Source organism: Myotis davidii, unplaced genomic scaffold (genome assembly GCF_000327345.1).
Source record: "Myotis davidii unplaced genomic scaffold, ASM32734v1 scaffold1439, whole genome shotgun sequence".
NCBI lineage: Eukaryota > Metazoa > Chordata > Mammalia > Chiroptera > Vespertilionidae > Myotis > Myotis davidii.
Genome location: NW_006292342.1, coordinates 27588 through 49876, shown reverse-complemented (window position 1 = coordinate 49876; position 22289 = coordinate 27588). Strand labels below are relative to the sequence as shown.

The following is a 22289-nucleotide window of genomic DNA, read 5'->3' as shown; positions in this document are numbered from 1 at the left end:
CACAAATGTGTGCGAGCGATTAAATTCCTGCCCGTGGAAGGGCTCAGATCCCACAATTCCTTGCTGTGTCCTTTTACTCTTCGTACCTCAACCTTGTCATCTGTAATATGGGGCCCCATGCATCAGTCACTCGGCACATTCCAGGGATCCAGTAAAAGGCATCCGTTGTTTCTCCAGTTCCCGTTTCTCCTCCAGAGAGGGCTGGGTGTGCCCCCCACTGGCTTCCTGCTCCCTAATCCGTGACTTCCCCACAGACCCTCTTCCAAAGCCCAGAAGAAGGCTGGCAGCTGTATACCTCGGCCCAGGCCCCCGACGGGAAATGCATCTGCACGGCCGTGATCCCCGCACAGAGCACCTGCGCCCGCGATGGCAGGAGTCGGGAGCTGCGGCAGCTGATGGAGAAGGTGAGAAGCTTCTGCTCTCTTTGGGGAATTCGGAGAAGTCTCCCAATTCTCATCTTGCCCTCCGCCCCCGTCCAGGTCAGCCAGGGCCATGTCTAGCCGCGCAGGTCATTCGGAGCCGGCAGACAACCGGCCTCCCCTCCAGATGGGCATTTTAGTTAGTATCTGTCCAGTGATTCTTTGGCGGAGAAGCTGAGCTCGGTGTGGGCTCCAGGAGGAAAGAGGACCCCCGTGGCAGCATCTGTCTCCTGCATGTGTGAGCTCCACCCTCACTGTGCACGCCCCACTCAGCCCTTTAGTTTGTCATGCTCACCTGCTAAGAAGGTGTTTTGTGTCCCTTGAGGAGGGGTCTCACCCTCTATCCCAAGAGGCTCGTATAAAGATTCCTTCCCCTTCTGATCATGGCCAATGGAAAATGGTCCCCATTCAATGCATCCCTTTGTAGACTTGGTGCCCTTTATACACTGCTTGCTGCCCTTGCCACTGCCCAGCTGCCTGCCCATTCGACAGTTCTAATGTTGGTGTTGAAAGGGCCCAGCTACCTCCCACCATCGCCCTATAATGGAGGAAGCTGAGGCGTGGCAGAGAACGGAAGAGACCCTTGTCATCACAACAATCTCCCACCTATTAACTCTGCGGATCCTGCCCTACCCGCTACACCAGAATTGCTTTCCCCAACAGTTCGGGACATCCATGCGATGTCCCTGATTGTTTACAATGGCTGCATCATGTTCTGCGGTGGCCAGGGTGGGTAGCAGGCTGTTGAGAGCTTCCAATGTCATGTGGAAAGTCTGTGTATTTCAACAACTTGCCTTTGAGTTCACCTTAGCCAGGTGGGGCTCACCTTGGCTGTGTGTAGCTCACCTGACCCAGGCGGAGGTGGGAGCTAGAGGGCCTTCAGTCTGCGTTAGGAGGCCAAGGGCTAGGGAATTTCAGTTTAGTCATTTAGCCAAAAAGTATTTATTAAGAATCTGCTTAGGACCCATGCTGGGCACTAGAGCTTTGGCTGTGGCCATGCTAGATACCGGGTCTGCCTCTGAGGATCCCATCTGAAGGTAACAGGTGAATAAGCCCGTTTCAGATAACAGTCACCGTTGGGAAGATAATAACTGGGTGAGGGGGGAGTGGGTATCTACTTGAGATGGTGATCAGAGAAGGCTACTCTGAGGAGGAGATGCTGGAGCTGAGACCTGAATGATGAGGAGCCAGCTGTGGGAAGATGATGGGAACAGTGCTCCAGGTAGAGGGATCAGCGAGTGCAGAGGAGGAAAGGAACTTAGAATCTGTGAGAGTGAAAGGGGCTGGTGGTTGGAGTGGACGCACATGGAGAGAGGCAGGCAAGGGGGCAGGACCAGCCCTCAGAGTCTACAGAGGAAGGGAGATCCAATCTTCCTTCTGAAAAACTCCCTCTAGCTGCTCTATGAAGAACTGACTTTTGGGGGCTAGGGTGGGAGCAGGAGGCCAGGGAGGAGAGGAGAGGTGAAAAGCGATGGTGGCCATTCCAGGAGGAGCCGATGGATGGGCTTGCCGTTGGGAGGCTGTTGGTAAGATCAGGGGAGGAGAAGGTTGGCTGGGGGCAGGAGTCTGGCTGTCTCTAACCCTCCCAGTTCCTAGGTCCAGAATGTCTCCCAGTCCATGGAGGTCCTTGAGTTGCGGACGTACCGTGACCTCCAGTACGTGCGCAGCATGGAGACCCTCATGCGGAGCCTGGATGCGCGGCTCCGGGCAGCTGATGGGTCCCTCTCTGCCAAGAGCTTCCAGGTGGGTCCTTTGGGGTCAGGTCAGAGGTCAGAGGAAGAATTGGGAATGTTGCCCACTTTTCTGTGTGTGAGATTGCATCTGGGAAGACTGAGGGTTGGCTGGGATCTAGGGTCCAGTATGGGCCAGATGTCAAAGACAGGGGGTGAGGCTGTGGGTCAAAGGTTGGGGTCATGTCTGGGTTAAAGGTCAGGGATAGGGATCTGCGACAGTTCCGTCTTGGTGAGCAGGAACTGAAGGACAGGATCACGGAGCTGTTGCCCCTGAGCTCGGTCCTGGAGCAGTATAAGGCAGACACGCGGACTATTGTGCGCCTGCGGGAAGAGGTGAGGAATCTGTCCGGCAGTCTTGCAGCCATCCAGGAGGAGATGGGTGCCTACGGGTATGAGGACCTGCAGCAGCGGGTGATGGCTCTGGAGGCCCGGCTCCATGCCTGCGCCCAGAAGCTGGGTATGCTTTGACCCTTGACCTTGACCCCTTACCTCCATGTCCAATCCCAGTACCAGTCCTGTGTATGCAGAAGCCAAACAGTGTTGACCTCTAACATCTAAACTTTGACCTTTGATCTCCCTTCCCAAGGCCACAAATAGATCCCAAAGCTGAAAATGACCCTGACCTTTGACTTCTAGCCCCTCACCCCCAACTTAACTCCATCTTGGAGCCAGATCTCTGGATCCATTCTCACCCCTGGTCCCACCTCTTCCCAGTCCCACTTCATCCTGGCTCTCCCTCCCTTGGGCTCTTTCCACCCCTGACTCCCTTATTCCCCCTGTTCCTGCCTCTCAGGCTGTGGGAAGCTGACTGGGGTCAGTAACCCCATCACGATTCGAGCCATGGGGTCCCGCTTCGGCTCCTGGATGACCGACACGATGGCCCCCAGTGCGGACAGCCGGGTGAGTAACTGTGCCCACCGCAGGGGTTGGAACCTGGGAGGGACAGCCTGTGGTTGCCCATAAGTGCCTGGTGATTTCACACCAATGATTCTCTTGTAGCCCAAAGTGTCTTTGGATCTTCAGAGCCCTTGGACCTCCCCTTGACTGGTGACTACCAAGTGATCAAGGACCTTCCAGCCCTATGAATCCCCAAGTCTGTTGACCTCTGATGACTGAATAGAGACTAATGGTTACTGGTACTACTGACCAGCTTCCAATGACCACTGACCTTTAAGTAACTATCTAGTAACCTGTGCCTTCACAAGAACTAGAGCTCCCTCCAACCCTCCACTCAGCACCACTCAGTGACCTTTGGATTTCCAGTGGCCTCTGAGTCCACAATTGCCAATCACCTCTGATCTAGAGGGACCATTCATTAACTGCCCATGACTAGTGACTGATATGCTAGTGACTGATATCCTTGCCATGAAAATTGGCCTCCGAGGGATTATCGTGGTTCAACCACGTGGTTAAGAGCTTGGGTTTGGGAATCAGACTTGGATTTGTATTTCAGTTCCACCAATTCTTAGCTGACCAGGGTTCCTTCATGTCTTGGATACTCAGTCTCCTTATCTTCAAAAGGGTCGTGATGATGTTGGCATTGAAGTTTTTAAGATGTGTAGCCCAGTAACCAGCCCTAATAAGGGCTCTAGGGCTAATGAATATGCTGATGAGTGATGATGATGATGATGATGAAGGTGCTGATCACAGGCCTGGTCATCTCATGGTTGCAGGGGTTACCATGGGCAAGGAATTCAAGTGACCTCTCATCAGCCAATGGCTGTCCAATGACCACTAACCATCCAATAGCCAATGACCAGTAAATTTCCAGGTCCAGTGAGTCCCTAGAGACTGAAATCTCCCCTGATCCTTAGGGGTCAAGCCCTGTCCACTTAGTGTGTGTTTTAAGACCAATGGCACCCCCTGATCTAATAATCCCAATCTGACTATGATAGGTCACGAATGATCACTAATGACCATTTAGGAACTGTTCATCCTAATGACCATGGTTGATTCCTGAGTGATTGCTGCAGACTTTGGGTCATTGGCAGTGGTCCCCCAGTGACCAGTGGCTCTCTCATAGGTCTGGTACATGGATGGCTATTACAAGGGCCGGCGCGTTCTGGAGTTCCGCACTCTGGGAGACTTCATCAAAGGCCAGAACTTTATCCAGCATCTGCTGCCCCAGCCCTGGGCAGGCACAGGCCATGTGGTATACAATGGGTCCTTGTTCTACAACAAGTACCAGAGCAATGTGGTAGTCAAGTACCACTTCCGCTCACGCTCCGTGCTGGTGCAGAGGAGCCTTCCGGGGGCTGGTTACAACAACACCTTCCCCTACTCTTGGGGTGGCTTCTCTGACATGGACTTCATGGTAGATGAGAGCGGGCTCTGGGCCGTGTACACCACTAACCAGAATGCAGGCAACATTGTGGTCAGCCGGCTAGACCCGCACACCCTTGAGGTCATGCGATCCTGGGACACTGGCTACCCCAAGCGCAGCGCTGGTGAGGCCTTCATGATCTGTGGCGTGCTCTACGTGACCAACTCCCACCTGGCCGGGGCCAAGGTCTATTTTGCTTACTTCACCAACACGTCCAGCTACGAGTACACGGACGTGCCCTTCCACAATCAGTACTCCCACATCTCCATGCTGGATTACAATCCCCGGGAGCGGGCCCTCTATACCTGGAACAACGGCCACCAGGTGCTCTACAATGTCACCCTCTTCCACGTCATCAGCACTGCTGGGGACCCCTAGAGGCCCACCAGGGGCCCTTTCTACTCTGCCTGTGTCCCTTCAAGTTGATCTGTCTCTGTCCTGCCCCACCTCCCCTCCTGTCCCTTTTTTCTCTCTCCCTGCCTTTCGCCCAGCTTTCATTCTCTGCCTCTGTATTTCTATTGGTGCATTTTCTCAATGTCTCTTCTCCTTTATTGATCTGATTTTGATACTCCAGTTCTTTGTCATCCTGCCTCTTTATTGACGTCCCTCTTTCTTTTTATTGATCTGACTCTCCAGATCATTCCGTCTCTGCCTGTCTCTCTTCCCTCCCCTTTGCTTCCCTCCCACTCATTCCCTTCTCCCTCTCTCTGAACCTCTCCTCTTCCCCTCCAAGGAGTTGAGTGCATGGATCTGTTTATTTTTATTTACACCTTTCCTTTCTGGGTTGCTGGAATAAACGGGACCTTTGACATTTGACGCTTGGTTGTTCTGTGTCCAGGAGGGACAGAGGAGGCAGTGGTGCAGGGTAAGTCTGAGCCTGGAGACCCATCCCCATGCAGCAAGTTTTGTGAACCAGGGCAGGGAAGCCCAGCCTGGGGGGGTGGGCCGGCCAAGCCCGTTGGGAAAATAGGCAAAGTTGTTTCAATGGAAAACAATTTGTTGAAAAGCAATTTGATCCAAACACCTGAGAATTCTGTCGCAGCGATGAAAACTGGCCTCACATGAATATTCTCCATCATTTTCTCACTCATTGATCAGTCTGGTGCATTGCTGAGTCCCCCTGGCAACTTTTTAAATGGGGTTTTAACCATTTGGCTGCTTCTAGAATTTGGGTATGAGTGGGTGGGACACAGTTTTCCTTTTTCTTCTCTCTTTGCTTTGTAATTTCAAAATCATTTTATAGGAGTCGCACCTGTTCTTGGTTAATAGCAAAAGGCTAGAAACAGCCTGGAGGTGCACTGGGTGCCTTCAGTGAACACACCCACACCTGGACCCCATCTACCTGGAAGGGGCTTGGGCAGGCGTGGGCCTGACATGGAGGACCCAACACGGAGACTGCAACTCCTGCAGGCGAAGGACAGGAAATGCTAGGAGACAGGAAGCGGTGTGAGAGGGTGTCAGGCAGAGATGGGGGCCACTGTGGTCACGGGAGGGAAGAGCAGATGGAGGCTTGATTTCTGCCAGGTCCCCGGTGGCCTGGATGAGACAGCAGGGAGTGGGAGAGGGACCTCTGGGCCGGTGGCCAGGAACAAAGGTAGGACTGTCCACAATATATGGTCCCCACTGACTCCTGAGCAGAAACCGTCCTAAGAACCCACTGGCCCAGACCCCACCCCCACCTGCTGAGGCCAGAGGCTGTGAAACCTGGTCCTCTGGTGGAAACCCCGTCCCCCAGCTGCTCAGCTCTAATTAATGGCCTCCTTGATTAAATCATCTCCGCTCCACGCTGGCATCTCCGGGAACTCGGGACACCGGGGCCATATTGTGAAGGAAACCAATGAATAATAAATGTGACTGCCTAATGCATTCATTTAAAACCAATTTTTAAAGAAATGTTCAAGAGGAGCAATTAATTTCCATTTAAATTAACAAGTTTGACAGGAAAAGAATCGATCCCTGGATAGACATGTTGAAAGGCACTTTGCTCTGAACCTGCTTAGAAGACAGGCCCCGGGCTGGGGCACTCAGAACATCTGCCCGCCACCCTCCGACTGTGTTTATTCAGAGGAAATCTCCAAGGTGAGCAGGGCGGTGGGGTGGGGAGTTAGGGCGTTGTTCTCCTATAGCGAATTTTCCCAACGTAAGGTGAGGGACTGCGACTGCTGAGTTCGATAATCTTTGTCCAAAATATACACAGACTTGGGAGACTCGCATGAGAAAAGGCGTAGGTGTGTGTGTGTCTGTCACATCTGCACACCAGTCCTCAAATGGATGCCACAGGCACCTGCATCATACCCCCCACCCCCCACCTCCCCCTCCACACAGGCAGGCCTAGCACCCCTTATATTGGATATACTTACATGGATATACAGTTGACCCTTCAACAACACGGGTCTGAACTGTGCAGGTCCACTTATATGCAGATTCCACCCTCCCCCAATACAGCAAATGTATTTTCTCTTCCTTAGAATTTTTTTTTTTTCAAACTATAAGAGAAAGTTTACTTACAAAGTTACAGAGGTAGTAGAAGTGAGCCTGCTGGGTTGCGCAGGCTCAGGAACAAGCAAGTTACAGAAGCAAAAGGACCCTTGGAGCTTAGGAGAGAAGGGCAGAGGTCATGCGCCTAGGGCAGTGGTCGGCAAACTGTGGCTCTTTGGCCCCTTGAATGTGGCTCTTCCACAAAATACCGACTTCTGCGCATGGGCCACGAAGTTTCAATCGCACTGTACGTGCGCGCCCGCATGTAGTATTTTGTGGAAGAGCCACACTCAAGGGGCCAAAGAGCCGCATGTGGCTCGCGAGCCGCAGTTTGCTGACCACTGGCCTAGGGGAAGAGGGAGAAGGGTGTGCTGAGAGCACATTTCCTTTTCTCCAGCTTACCTCAAGAATACAGTACATAGAAACTCGTAAGTCAGGGCCCCACTGTAGCTTAGAAAATATGTGTGAATTGACTGTTTATATCATCCACAGGGCTTCCAGTTAACAGTAGGCTATTAGTTAAGTTTTGGGGGACTGACTGCATGAGGGTCAGTGCCCCTAACAGCCGTGTTGTTCCAGGGTCAACAGTATATCCAACAAAGGGTAGGCAGGAATAATTCACCCACCCCTGCCCAGGCCAGGATCATGCCATCTGGTTTTGGCCACCCTCTCTGCTGACTGACTCCCCTCCTGGGCGTGCACCAGCTCCACTGGGAAAGCACGGTTGCAGTACCAGCGTTTCTCTGAGTCGAGGGGACCTGAACTGGCCCTGCCCGGTGGCCACAGAAGCCGGGGCTGTTGCCCAGGGCAGAGGAGTGAGCACCAGTCCTCTGGGACGAAGCTCAGCTGGGAGGGAAGGCTACACGGTTGTCACCATCCTGAAGGCCGCGATTTCTGACCTCGCTTCTGGGCCGGAGGGGGATGTGGAGCAGGAAAGGAAAGCCACAGCCACTGAACCGTGAATCAGCCTGACACTGAGTGGGCCCTGGGGACCTGTTTATCTAACAGTGACGTTCTTTTGTGTTTGGGTCTCGGCTGCTGCACAGCTAGACAAAGGCAGGGGAGGGGGTCCACAAAGGCAGGGAGGGGGTCACACCAGACCGGGGAGGTGGGGAGATGGGAAGGGCGTTACTCCCAGGGTCGCAATGGATACATACCTAGAGACAACTAGGGACACACGGTCACATGTGCTCGTGAGAGACATGGATGCCCAGTGACAGGGAACGGCACGAAGACCAGGACAGAAAATCACACCCCTCTCCCTGGCAGCGTCTTAGCCACCTGGGAGCCCGGGGACACCTTCTCTGGGCCTTTGGTGTTGAAAGTGCCCATTCCCCAGAGGCCCTTCGCCTTAAAGCAGAACTCCGACACCCTCCTGCCCACAAGCACTCATTTCTGATCCTTCCCAGAGGCACCGCTGGGCCAGCAGCGGAGTGATTGCTCCCCTGACCACACAGAACTGTTGACACAAACAGTGGGGCTGCTTGCCTGCCTGCCTTGTGGCCCCCAAAGGCGATGGAAGATTCTGCCAGGAGGTGCAGCCAACTAGCTGACTCTCCCCAGCCCACTAGAGCTGAACTTGATTAAGCCTTCCTAATGACAAATGCTCCGGCAGGCGGCAGGCGGAGAGCAATTGCTCCAGAAACCTGCCAGATTGGAGTCCGCCCAGGTGACTGTTTGAGACTCAGCCCTGGGTTCCTGCCTCCCTTGGGGTCAAGCCAGTCAAGGCTCTATTTTGCTCAGGTTCCCAACCCCTGGCAGTCTGCTATCCCCCTGATGCAGGCTAGTCCCCATTAAGGTGTCAGCACAGAGGGCATAACCACCTAACAGGCCCATAACTCCCAGAATGAACTCCGAGTCCCCAGCCCAGGCCCTGGCACAGGGGCAGCTGTGAGGAAGGGATGAAGAGCAGGTAGGTCACACCCACAGCCCCCGCCCCAAGAGGGAGAGCCCACCACCTCCCCCATCAGCCACAGGGATCCCCTCTGTTCTGATGGCCTCCTCGCCCCATTCCAGCACAAGGCCTCCCGGCATCTGCAGAGGCGGCAGGACCCAGGCACGACCTGCCAGAAGAGCTTGTGGTGCAACAGGGAAGCGGTGCGGGCATCACTCTAACTGGGGTGCCTGTGGGAGGGGTGTGTATGTGTGGCTCTCCCAGGATCCCCTGCAGGTCTCCAGGTCCATCTGACCTGCTGAGTCCAGGCTGTGGGGTCCAGGCAGGGTCCTTGCATTCGGGAACACCCAGGTCTGAGGGCCGCTGGCGCTGACCGGTGCCCCCTTCCCTGGGGCCTGGCTGCTGGGATGCACTCCTGCTGTCCTCAGGCCCAGAATGTGGAGGCTTCTCAGGGAGGATGCGCAGGCTAGACACTAGGGGTGGTGGGAGAGGCCTGCTCCCCCAACAGTGTGCCCTCACTCAGCAGGGAGGAAATGAGACACAGGACAGCGGAGCAGTGGTTCCAGGTTTAATGGAGGGTGCGGGTGCTGCACTGCTGCTCAGAGGCCCCACAGCAGCAGCAGCCTGGGCCCCACACAGAGCATCTGCGTTTTGCGATTTAATAGAGGAACATGGCATAACCAGGAACAACGTACGGCCCTCCTACCCCATCCTGGACACGGGACAGCTCAGCTGACTAGGCCTTCCCTTTGGGACAGGGCACCCCCACCCCCTGGGTCTGGGAGCTCTGGGAGCCCCCCCCCCACCGCTGTCCTTCCGAAGTCAATTCCAAAGGAGGGGGGAATCTGGCGGGGACAGCCCCAACCTGGGTCCCACAGGGAGCCCCTAATGGTGCAGAGCCCCTCTCCTAGCCATTTTGGGAACAATAAATACTGTGTGACATCAGCAGGGAGAGGCGCCCATGCTCGGCTGGCAGCAGTAAGCAGGGCCTCCAGGCCCAGCCACCCTGCCTGCCCCGCCCCATCCCAAGGCCAGGCCTGGGCACCTGCCCCCTCACTCCGTGCGCAGGATGATGTGGATGCCGGAATCCGTGAACACGGGCCCGCTCATCTCCCCCGTCCGAAGCGCAAAGGAGGCATCTTCAAATGGCTTTTGCATCTGACCTGGGGAAACGTAAGGGAGGATGCGTGGGGGTCAAGACCGGACCAGGCAGGACGGCCAGATGGGGCTCCCGCCTGTGCCCAGTCTCCCACTCATCTGTCACGTGGTTTATGGCCCTGTCACAGTGCTGAGCAGCCCAGCTGGAGGTGGCAGGGCCATTAAAGAGGCCCCAGGAAGCCTGAGGACAGCATGAGGGATGGCAGGCAGAGCTGCTGCTGCTGCTGCGTGCTCAGAGATGCGCTTCAGTGATGAATGTTTCCCTAGACCCAGCTCCCAGCCCCGGCCACATCATCTGTCCTGTCTGCCCGTCTGCCTCCCGGGGTGGGCGGCAGCTCCTGGTTGGTTACCCCACACCCCTCACCCCATCCTGGGCATCTTGGGGATGGAGGGAAAGGAAGACAAAGAAGAGGTGGTGGTCAGCTGGTCCCCTCTGCTCCTCCCTTCCCACTGCCCCAACCAGACAGCCCTAAACTCAGAGCTGCTGATCCAACCCATCCACCCTCACCCCTGGTTCCCCACCATTAAGGGTGGGTAGAGGTTATGGGAGACTACCCTGGGGCTCGCAGGGGCCCTGCCTTATACCTCCAACTGGAGGAGAGGCAAAATGCAGCTTGGTGGGCCCGTGATGGAAAAAATGTGCAAAGAAACACAGACTGAGGCCCCATCCCAGGAGAGAATGACTCGGGAGAAGGCTCTGCAGTCATCCCAGCCTCTACCAGCAAGGCAGCCTCTGGAGCCTGAGGAAGGGCTGTGCTGCCACCTGGTGGACCCTGAAGGCATGTGCCGCAGGGGCCACCCGGTCCATCTACAGAAAGTGGGGGAATGTCGGGCAGTGTAGGCCTGCGAAGTCATTTGGTCTGGACCTGCCCAGGCATTAGGGGTGAGTTAATCACATGTTTGACCAAACATGAGCAGGCTAATGTTTAAGTTGATAATTTGTATGGCCTGTGAGTGAGTCATAAATACCCAATGGCCCCTGGCAGAGAAAGGTCCCCATCCCTGCTCCGCAGGCGGGGGGGTGGGGGGTGGGGGGAGCGTGGTGGTGCCCGTTATCTGCGCACCTCTGCTGAAGGCACCCAGGTCTCCCCTGGCCTTGGCCGAGCTGCAGTCACTGTACTGTGAAGCCAGAGATTCAAAGTCTTCCTCTCCGGACTTGATCTTCTGGATGTAGCCTGTGGACACACACGACAGGAGGCACATGGGAGACCATGTCAGGGGCAGGGCGGGGCAGAGAGATCGATGAACGGTGGCACACCCCCTCAGAACGAAGCTGTGCCACCTTTGCTCTACTGCGTACGCGCACACATGCACACACATGTGAATGCTCGCCAGCCCCACATGCTAACACGCAGTCACAATGCCTCTTCCTGCACACGCCTGGAGGCACAGGAGCCTATGAAGTGGTGCCTTCCACACGCATGTGCACTGTGACCCTGCAGTAACCTCAACAGCCATGCTGGTCTCACAACCCATCCTAAACTCCTGCTCCCTTTACCACTCTCCCCAATCCACACAAATATAACAAGAATTCAGCAACCCAGGTATGTGCCCTTGACCAAGAATTGAGCCCCTGACCCTTCAATGCATGGGCTGATGCTCTAACCACTGGCCAGGCCAAAAGTCAAGCTTTTAACCTTCCTGCCCCATAGTTCACAGGACCCAGATCTTCCTCTGAGCAGCCAGCTCTCTCGGACTCCTGTATGACCTCAAGGTCACGGTCGCCCATCTGCCAGGGACCCCAGTTGAATGGCATGCCCATGACTGTATGCTTATCACCTGTCTCACTGTACATCACAGCAGCAGCCAATGTCCTGGTGTCTGATCTGCTGGATGCTCCCACGACTGTTCCCATCACCCATCACCCCAACCTGCCTTCCCCATGTCCCTGTCACTCTTGTCTTGTCCTCACCATGCTTTTGCCTCTGAGTCTGAATTGTTAGTCATTGCCAGCAGACCACAGTGACATGCTGCACAGTGCCGGACACGGAGAGAGAACTTGAGAAATGTCACTTGCTGTCACCATCCTCCCTTCCATGTGGGCTACACACCCCTAATGAGGCTGTCTCTACTTCCCCCTGCCCTGCCCAGCTCTGGTCTTCCTCACAGGCACGTCGCAGTCTGGTCTGGTGTGTTGCTTGCTCAGGCAGAAGGCCCACTCGCTCTGGCCGGCATGATGTGGTGGCTTTTGACCACAATGCCCTGGTGTGGCTGGAACACCTCCCTGGGCTGCTAGGTGGTGCCTCTGTGCCAGATGCATCCATAGGTGACTCTGACTGGCACCAGATGTCACTAGGATACCCCTCCTCCTCCTCTCCCTGGACTCCCAATTATCTCCTTGCCCTCCCCCTCGCAGCACCAAGGTTCCTCCTCTTCTCTTCTGTCTGAACCTCAATTTGCCAGCCCGGGAATCCTGACCACCCCCTTTATGTGTACCTGCCAGCCTTAAAGAGGCACACTGCCCGCACATGCCCAGCACCTGCAGAGCCAGGTCGAGACCGGAGCCCACTCCAAGCATCACCTGGCCTCATCCTCCAGCAGCTGGGCCATGGGCATAACTGCAGGGACCCTCAAGACCAGAGGCCTGCCAAGAAGCACACGGTGTGTGTGTGAGCAGGCGCTACCAGCCTGAAAATCAGATAAAAGTCAAGCCTTTTGTTTTTGTTAATCCGAGGATATTTTTTCCATTGATTTTTAGAGAGAGTGGGAGGGAGAGGAAGAGAGTGGGAGGGAGAGGAAGAGAGAGAGGTAAACATGGATGTGAGAGACACACATCGATTAGTTGCCTCCTGTATGCGCCCCAATAGAGTAGGGGATCTTGAACCTGTAACCCAGGTACGTGCCCTTGACCGGGAATTGAGCCCCGACCCCTCAGTGCGTGGGCCGATGCTATAACCACTGGCCTGGGCAAAAGCCAAGCTTTTAACCACCCCTGCCCATAGCTCACAGCACCCAGATCTTCCTCCGAGCAGCCAGCTCTCTCAGAAAACATTCTGCTCAGATGGAGCTTGAAATGATATTTAAAAAAAAACGTTTCCCTCCTCAGTTCACCTTCTAGAGCAGCGGTTCTCAACCCGTGGGTCGCGACCCCTTTGGTGGTTGAATGACCCTTTCACAGGAGTCGTCTAAGACCATCGGAAAACACATATATAATTACATACTGTTTTTGTGATTAATCACTATGCTTCAATTATGTTCAATTTGTGACAATGACATTGGGGGTCACCACAACATGAGGAACTGTATCAAAGGGTCGCGGCATTAGGAAGGTTGAGAACCACTGTTCTAGAGGCTGACCTTCAGGAGTTTGGTCTTGGCCACAAGCCAAGATGCAAGGGAACCTTCAGACTCTTGTTTCCCCTCGGCTCCGCTCTTCTACCGCACAGGGTGCCCCTCCCAGCCCCACCCTGCTTCTCTGCTCCCTCAGCCCCACCCACCCGCCGCCTGGATGGTGTCCATAATGCCATCCGTGCTCAGGCATCTCTTCCCATTTGAAGCTGGCCTGCTGCCTTCTGCCCCGCAACTCCCGCGCCCCAAGACCCCGCTCTGTGAGGTGCCTCCCATGGGCCCCGCCTTAACACTGTCCTGTTTGGGCGTCTGTGGCCTGCCTTACTAGGAGGACGGGGGCTGGGTTAGCCTTGCTCACTGCTGTGTCCCCAGCACCTGGCACTATACACTGAGCAGATGTTCACTAATGTTGAAGGAATTCATGAATAAATGAGACAGAAACAGGCCACGGGGAAGGAGAGGGAGGGATCTGCCACTGGGCTCTGTAGGCAGAAATTCCAGAATCTCATACCTTTTCTGTGAACCTCAGGCCCAAATACTAAAGAGGAGGCAAGACAGAAAGTACAAACCAGACGCCCCGGCCTTTTCCCGGCAATGCCCTGGCCTCACCTGACTGCGTCAACACCAGTCACCAAGACAGCGCCCACCCAACCTCCATCCAGCGGAGCTCCGGCTGGGACAGGAGCCGGGCAGACCAGCAGCCTCACCAGGAGCTCCCAGTCTGCAGTGGCACCTTCCACCTGCTCGGGGAGTTCGGGAACTCCTGAGAGGATGCACAACAGAACAGCCTCTGCCCCTGCTGGCAGATCCAACACAGCCCTGAGGCTGAGAGGGGACCTGGAACCTTAGCTGCTGTGTTCAGATCCCAGCTTTACTGCTCCTGAACCTGTGACCCTGGTGGGTGACTTTCCCTCTTGGAGCCTTCCTGTCCTGACCTGCAAAATGGGCTCATTAGCAGCTCCTACCTGGGAGGGCTATTGTGAGGCGTAAAGAAGGTATTGCTGGAGCAGGGCCTGGCCCAGAGCAAGCCCTTGACAGGTACTAGGTATCAGTCCCCACAATACGGACTGCACTGTGTGCCCCAATGTATGTGCTGGCCCCCAATGTGACTGTATTTAGAGATGGGCCTTTAGAGAAATAATTCAGGTTAAGTGAAGTCCAATAATTAGCATTCTTATAAGAGACACCAGAGAGTTCCATCTCTCTCCACATGGGCACACACCAAGGACAGGCCTTGTGATCACAGCAAAATTACCGGAGGAAAGTGAGTGAACAAATAGGGGGTCTCTGACCCGAAAAAGGTTTGGAGACAAACAAGGGAAGAAGCCTGGACAGAAAAAAGGTAACGGTTTAGTTCTGTCATCCCAGAAGTCCCAGACCCAGCAGAAAGGGCCTAGAGAGACCAGAGACCCACCTGAAGCCAGCAGGCTGGGAGTCACTGCCCTGGGGGGGGAAGACTTGAACCACAGCACTAACTGAGCCTTGATCCTTGGACAGGGTCATGGAGAAGCCCTCCCCACCTGCTCTCCTTCCCTGCTTCTCCAGGGCCGGGCCTCCTCAGACAAGGACACCAGGATTACAGGCAGCCAGTTCTTGATCTCCGATAGCTCCTGGCCACAGGCCAGCAGCTGCAGAGGAGCCGGCGCTGAGAACAGGGGCATCAGCAGAAAACTTGGAAGCACTGGCTCACTGCAGGCAGCCCGTCCCCTTGGGCCACGGGCTGCACTGGCTCTAAATGGGTACTGATGAGGCTCCAGACCCGGCTGCCAGCTACATAGTGTGCTGCCCGAATCCTCATCTCCTGATCACCTGGAACAAGCCCCTGACAGGGGAACACTCTCTTCCACGGGAGAAAAAAGGAGCCCAAACGCCCAGGCTCGCTGACCTGGCACCACCGCCTGCACCTCACTGCTCCCTCCCAGCAGCCCTGAAGGAGGCCTGCCCCAGCCCATCTCAGTGTCTCAGGACACGGAGGCAGGAGAGGAAGCTCACTGCCCAAGGTCATCAGAGGGTCTGCCCACTGAGCCACCAGCTCCTGCACCCCTGCCCAAAGCTCTCCGTGGGCCGAGTGCTTCCCATCAGCTCTGGGGAAGCAGCAGGGGCTGCCAGAGAGCAAAGGCCTGGTCTTGACCTTGGCCCCCACCACACACGCCTGACTGAGGTCAAGGCTCCAGCACGTAGACCAGGGGTCCTCAAACTATTTAAACAGGGGGCAGTTCACTGTCCCTCAGACCATTGGAGGGCCGGACTATAGTTTAAAAAAAAACAACTATGAACAAATTCCTATGCACACTGCACATATCTTATTTTGAAGTAAAAAAACAAAACAGGAACAAATACAATATTTGTATTTGCATGTGGCCCGCGGGCCGTAGTTTGAGGACCCCTGACGTAGACAGTGAGCGCCAGACACTGAGCCCATTGCTCTTCTGAGCACTCCCTGCACCTTTATGGCCGCCTTGCCCCCATTTTACAGAAAAGGAAACCGAGGCTCTGAAAATGAAGACACTCGCTGAAGGCCACGCAGTTAGCACCAGAATCCAACTCTGTGTGACTCCAGGTCAGACTACCTGGTTCCGACTTTACCCCACCCTCACCCATCTAATCCATCACCCATTCCTCTGGATTCTGCCTCCTAAATCTTTCTAGAATATGCTCCACCCCTCCCACCCACCTCCAAGTTCAAATCACATCATCTGTAGTTGCAATTCCTCCCACAGCTTCCACCAGGCCCTCCAGCGCAGGTGGGCATGCCGTCCTCCTGCTAACCCTGGTCTGCATCCGCTGAAGGTCAGGCCCCAGGGCCCAGCTGCTTGCGGGGAGCACCCTCTCCCAAGTTACCCTCCCCAAGACCCAGTTGACTTCAGCACCCTCAGGCCCACAGCAGTGTCAGCCCGATCGCACACCTGCCCCCCTAGTGATGGGAAGCACCCTCACCTGCCATCCCAGGCGGTCCTCACAGCCTGAGAGTTAGCCCAGCCCCCTCCCAGATGCCTTCCCAACGGCTCTTCCTCAGGCCCCTCAGACTTAGTGAGTCCCTCCTCAGACTGCATCTCTCTCCACGTCCTCTCTACCGTGGTACCTCTTGTCACTCAATCGCAAACGCCTGTTACGTCTTTCCCTTCTGGTCCAGAAGCCTTGGAACAGGGACCACCTGAGCTGGGAGGACCCAAGATGTCATCTCAAGGTTCTCTCTGGGCTTTCTCCACTCGCTTCCTCCTTTTCCCCTGAGGCAGCCAGATCCCCTGCACCCCTCCCCCACCAAACCTCCTCCTCCTCCTCCTCACTCATAGTTGGCCCCAGCCAACCTAGCCTCTGGACCTTCTGGCTTTCCTGGCCGTTCACCCCCAGCCACACTATTGTGAAAGCACCACTGCAGGACCCCTCTCCGGGTCACACTTGGCCATGTTTCCTGCATGACCAAGAAAGACCCCGACTCTCTGCCTTGCTCTGGCCCTCCTCAACCTGGCCAGGACCTGCCCTTGGAGGATGTGGTCCCTCTTCAGTCCCCTGCACAGCCTTCCAGAGTTCTGTTCACAGCCCAGCTCCAGGCCTTTATTTCTGTCATGTCCTCTGCCAGGAATCCTGTTTCCTACTGCTTCGCGAACAATGCTGAGTGCTCACAGGGGCCAGCCTGTGTGCTGGGCAGTGGGAAACGGGGAAAGAGCAGATCCAGTCCCTGCCCTCATACAGCTTAGGAGGCGAGTTTAATGGGCCTCAGATTCTGTGCAGAACCGAGATCCTCCCTATAATGTTATGAGGCTAACAGGTGCCATTTATCATGCCAGACACCATATGGGGGAGGAGGTATGCATGTGGGTAAGTAATATCTTACCAACCAAGTACCAGACCAAGTGATATGATAGCTAAACACAGCCAATACTGACTGCTGTGTACTCGTTGCCAGGCTTGTGTTAATAACAACAATCATAATCACCGCGAGTAATTATAGAACGTTTACTAGGTGCCAGGTCTGTTATTCGTGCTCTACTGTATTAGGTCAGAGTCCTCACAACTACCCTGTGAGGTGGGTCCTATTATACTAATTTTACAGGTAGGAAATTAAGGCTCAGAGACGTTAGGCAATTTGCTCAAGGTCACACAGCCAGGACCTGGCAGAGTCCGACGGGAACTCAGGCTGTCTGGGCATGGATGAGAGACCAGTTATGTGGGGTAGGAGCAGCCAGGGAGAGGTCTGGGGTCTCTGGTGGGAGAGGCTGAGTGGATGATGAAATCACAGGTGAGATCCAGACTAGCATCGTCCAACAAGAACTTCTCCCGAGGATAAAAATGTTTATCTGCGCTGTACAAGATGCAGCCCTAGCCACACGATGCTACTGAACACTTAAAGTGTGGCCTCATGGCTGAAGAACCAATTTTTAATACTTCTTCATTTTAATTCATTTAAGTGGACATCACCGACGTAGGCAGTGGACAGCTCTAGGGCAGGGTTCTGCCAACAATGACCCGCAGGCTCGCTATTTCTGTAACCAGGGTCTGATTGGCATCTAGCCACGCCCATTTGTTTACCTTTTGTCTAACACTATCATTTTACAAAGCAGAGCATACAGAGACTGTTTGGCCTGCAAAACCTAAAATATTTACCAGCTGGCCTTGTAAGAAAGTTTGCCAACCACTGTTCCAGACTGTGGAGAAAACAGGAGAGAGCAAGAACAGCCTCCTCTCTCCGGACAGAATGAACTTACCAACTGCGGCCAGTTCTGCACAGATACCTTTCCGACCTCCCTCCCCCTCAGACCCACTCCTGGTGCACTGCAGAGCCCTGCTCGATGACAGCATCATCCATCACTCCCACTGACTGAGGGCACACGTGGGCCACGCACTGTCTTATCTCACTGACTTTTCACAACCACCCTCAGAGGCAGGTATATGACGATGCCCATTTCATAGAGGTGAAAACTGAGTCTCAGGGAGCTGACTTGGGCCCCTAAGGTCACAGAGCTTACAGGGGTCTGCTAGCCCCAACGCTGGGTCTTCCCACTCCTACGGATGGAAAGAAAAAGGAGAGGTGGCCATGTGGCCAGGCTCACGTCACGTGCAGGCACTTTTGTGTCGGCCAATGCCACACCGCACAGCTGAGCAAGCTGGGGTAGAGGGTCTGGTGTGATTTCTACGAGGCTTGCTCTGGCCCCTCAGGGAGAGGCACCCCCCCCGCCCCCCCCATCCTGTCTCCAGTTCTGCTCACTGTTGATCAGCTCCAGGGCCTCCTCCTTGGTCCGGGTTATCTTCTCTTGCCTCCAAGATGACGGCCGCCGTGACTGGCTGTGCTTGACCAGCAGGTGTGAGCAGCGCACCCTGGTAGGCTCCCCCTGTCCGTTTTTGCCACTGCCACTGCTGTTGCCACTCGGCCGCTCCCACTGGCTGGCGTTCGTGATGTGATTGAAGTAGTACACCCGGCCTGGAGGGAGAGGAGGTGGATATTCAGCTGGGACTGCTCACAGGACACCACCCTGAGGCCAGAAAAAGGGACTGGCCTAGGAGATGCCATGATTCAGCAAATTCACTGTGTGTCCACCACATGCCACAGGCCCTTAGGGAGCGAACATTCCAGGTGGGGACAGATCGCCGCCCGCCAAGCAAACAGGACACGGTAACTTCAGTCACTGATAGCTCTGAATGAGCCAGGGTGACAACAGAGAAGCCAGCCGCACCCCAGAGGTGGACCAGGGGCGGGGAGAGGAAGTGGTTCAAAGCATGCACTCAGCAGTCAGACCACCTACTCAAACCTGGTTCTGCCACTTCCTCACCGTATGACCTACCTTCCCCAGGGCTTGGCGTTCTCACCTGGAACATGGAGATGACAACAGGACCTGCCTGTTGGGCTGCTGCAAGGACTGAATGAGTTCACATCTGTAACGTGCTTAGGATGGCTCCTGGCTCACATTTAAGAGTGTAATAGCCATTACTAGCTCCATCTTACAGAGGACAAAACTAGGCAATGTTTCCTGAGTGTTTACTGTGCTTCGGGCACACTATGGAGGGAGGCATGGCGTCAGACACCAAAGCTCTGCTCTTTCCCCTACAGCGTACTGTGCGACACAAAAGGGGCCAGACGTTACTCGGCGACTGAGGAGCATGGAGTAACCACGGCACACAAGAAACCTGAAGTGCCCAGGGACCCAGTAGAAAACCTGAGGGACCCAGTAGAAAAGGGGTGTCATTCCACTGGGTTACATGGAGGGCTTGTGCCCAGCCCTGTGAAGGGCTGGATGTCGCCCTAAGGACTGTCAGGGTCAAGCCACGCAGAAATGGCAGAACATCAGGTTTATGCCACAGCAAGGTGAGTGAGAGCTGAGCCACGGAAGGTCTATAAAACATTGGCCATGGACTCCATCTCCTTGAAAAGTGGCGGTGAAGTGAGAGATGAGGCCGTCACACTTCATGGGGTTAATGTGGAGAGTTCATGACGATGCACACGAAGTGCTCATTAGAGCTATTACTGCGAGGATGACTACTATGGACTATGACGGTGGAACAAGATGCAGGGCCTGCTGCTCTGCAGTTTGCAGTGACAAGGGCATGGGGCTCTGGAGTCAAAATGACTGGATTCTAACCCAGACCCTCCTCTCCCCCCATGAATGACTTTGGGTAAACTCCTTCATTTTTCTGGCCTCGGTTTCCTCACCTGCAAAATGGGGGCAATGACTGCCAACTTCCCAGAGTTGTGGCCAATCAGGAAGACCCTTAAAACGCTCGGCACAATGCTTGCAGCTGATAAAAGTACCCTGTCGTGGACATTATTACTATGGATAAGCCTTACATCGGACCCAAGAACAGGGGCTCAGCATTAGGTGTGGGTGGCCGGCGTGGTAGCAGGAGCAGGTTGTGCATCCGAGGCCGGGGTGCACCCCGGGCCACACCCTAAGCATGGGCCTCGGGTGTCCTCCCCCGGAGATGGACCCCCAGGGCCAGCGGGGTGCGGAGACGTTCCCCGGCGAGGTCAGGTGCATTAGGCCGAAGGGTGTCAGCCCGGTCCGCAGGGCCAGGGCCATCGCCGGGAGGAAGGCCGCGGGATCATCAGCCCCTCCCCGCGCCCCCGCAGCGCGCTGGGCCTCCCCGCCCGGTCCCAGCCTGTTTCCTCCGGCTTCCCGGCGCCAGAGGCTCCAAGCCTCAACAGGGCGGGCCGGGCCGTTACCGGGAGGATGCGGAGCCAGGACCCCACGGGAATAGGGCGGCGGCGCCGCGCCCGAGTGCGAGCTCGAGCCTTGCTCCCACTCCCGCGGACCCGCGCGGCCCCGCCCCAGCCCGGCCCCCCGCGGCACCTGAGCTGCGGCTCATGCGCTTCTCCCAGCCGAGGGGCAGCTTCTCCTCGTCCGCCATCTTCCCTCCTGCGGCAGCGCCTGCTCCGCCTCCGCGCACCGCCTCCGCCGCCCGCGCCCGCCCAGCACCGCCGCCTATTGGCGGGGCGCGCCTTGCACCGGGCCTGGCGACGACTCCCATTGGGCATCTTGACTGGCTTTCTATTGGGCAAAAGCGAAAGCGGGCGTATCCACCCCGCCTTTTCTTACCTGGGCCCCGCCCCTCGCTCTCCTCGGGCCTCTAAGTGGTGAGGAAGGGAGACACTCCCGCCTTCTCCACTCCCTCTTGCAAGCTTCAAAGGAGGCCCCGTCCCTCCTGTGCGTCCTTAGCCACAGCGCCTGTCTGATTGGCTATTGCAGCCGCGATTCCCGTCCCCTAAGCCGTTTCCGGAGTGCCGCAGCCCACCTTACGGAAGCGTCTAGAGCTAGTGTGGAGGTAAGGGCAGCCGACCAGATGCTTGGGAGATGCGGTGCTGTCTTTACTGTTGCCATAGCAACGCAGTTGCCTTGGTGATAAGCATCTAATAACCAGAAGCCTAAATCTGGCTTCTCCATCCTCCCTCGTCCCACATCTTTCCTTCAGATGTTCAAGACTAACTATTTTTTTGTGCAAAGCTAACCCTTTGCCTGTGCCACTGACCCAAACACCTTCACTTATTCCCTCTCAAGCTGGCTCTTGCCTCCATCCTGATGACTGGTGGGTGTTGGAACTGCCACTCAGATGGGGACACAGAAGGAAGCGAGGGTTGGAGGACGATGAGTTCAATCTGAGTCAATTTAAAATGGAGTCCACGGGACACTGAGGAGATGGTTGGGGACCCAGGGCTGGAGATAGATATGGAAGTAAAAGAGACTAATAGGAAAGAGTTCAGTTACAGTTCATCTACAGCATGGGCCTTCATGTGATCACTAAAAAGAACGAGGCACAGTGAAAAAGAGGGAAACGTGTTCACAGGAAAGTAGAGACAGGATTTGAGAAGGTTAAGAACACTTCAGAGCCAGATTGAGTTCAAAGCCTGGCCCTACCATTTCCTATGACCTTGAACAAATTACTTATTTAACCTCTGCATTTCAGCTTTCCCACCTGAAAAATGAGGGGAAAATATATTTCATGCATATCTTTGATGTAAAGTGTAAATGAGTTAATTTATGTAAAGCACTCAAAACAGTGCATGGCCCATACATGGCAGGGATGTATTTTCTGGGTGGAAAAAAGCAAATAATAGTACAGCATAGCAATTATACTATGTAGAAAGGCATAACACAATGAAAAAAATAAAATTCTTTAATGACATCATCCATGGAAATATATCGAAGTACTGAGTATAAAAAAGCAAGCTAATGAACAGTATCAGTATTAGAATATGTATAATTAACGGTGTAAAACTATAGATTTACATCACAGAAAATTTCTGGATTCAAATATGTCATAACTACCACTGGTGATACAGATGGAGAAATGAACAACTTAAATAATGCCGTTTTCATTTTTTATGAGCATGTATTAGCATAATAATCTTTTTTTTAATATATTTTATTGATTTTTTACAGAGAGGAAGGGAGAGAGATAGAGAGCCAGAAACATCCAAGAAAAGGGAACCACGATCAGCTGCCTCCTGCACATCACCCACTGGGGATGTGCCCGCAACCCAGGTACATGCCCTTGACCAGAATCGA

At 54.9% G+C, this 22289-nt stretch overlaps 2 protein-coding genes across 2 annotated transcripts; one reads left to right on the top strand and one right to left on the bottom strand.

The window, feature by feature from the left end:
• The first annotated feature begins 241 nt into the window (after window positions 1-241).
• OLFM2 (olfactomedin 2) lies at window positions 242-5166 on the top strand. Its single transcript, XM_006765744.2, has 5 exons — window positions 242-404; window positions 2016-2162; window positions 2390-2609; window positions 2946-3052; window positions 4176-5166. The coding sequence occupies exons 1-5, from the start codon at window positions 396-398 to the stop codon at window positions 4851-4853; spliced, it is 1161 nt and encodes a 386-aa protein (XP_006765807.1). The 5' UTR covers window positions 242-395; the 3' UTR covers window positions 4854-5166.
• Window positions 5167-9401: 4235 nt separating this feature from the next.
• Window positions 9402-20754, bottom strand: PIN1 (peptidylprolyl cis/trans isomerase, NIMA-interacting 1). The gene is made up of 4 exons (XM_006765743.2): window positions 20577-20754; window positions 18500-18712; window positions 11070-11180; window positions 9402-10010 (listed from the first exon to the last, which is right to left on the bottom strand). Exons 1-4 carry the CDS (start codon window positions 20752-20754, stop codon window positions 9901-9903), a joined length of 612 nt encoding a protein of 203 aa, XP_006765806.2. The 3' UTR covers window positions 9402-9900.
• Between the last annotated feature and the right edge of the window lie 1535 nt (window positions 20755-22289).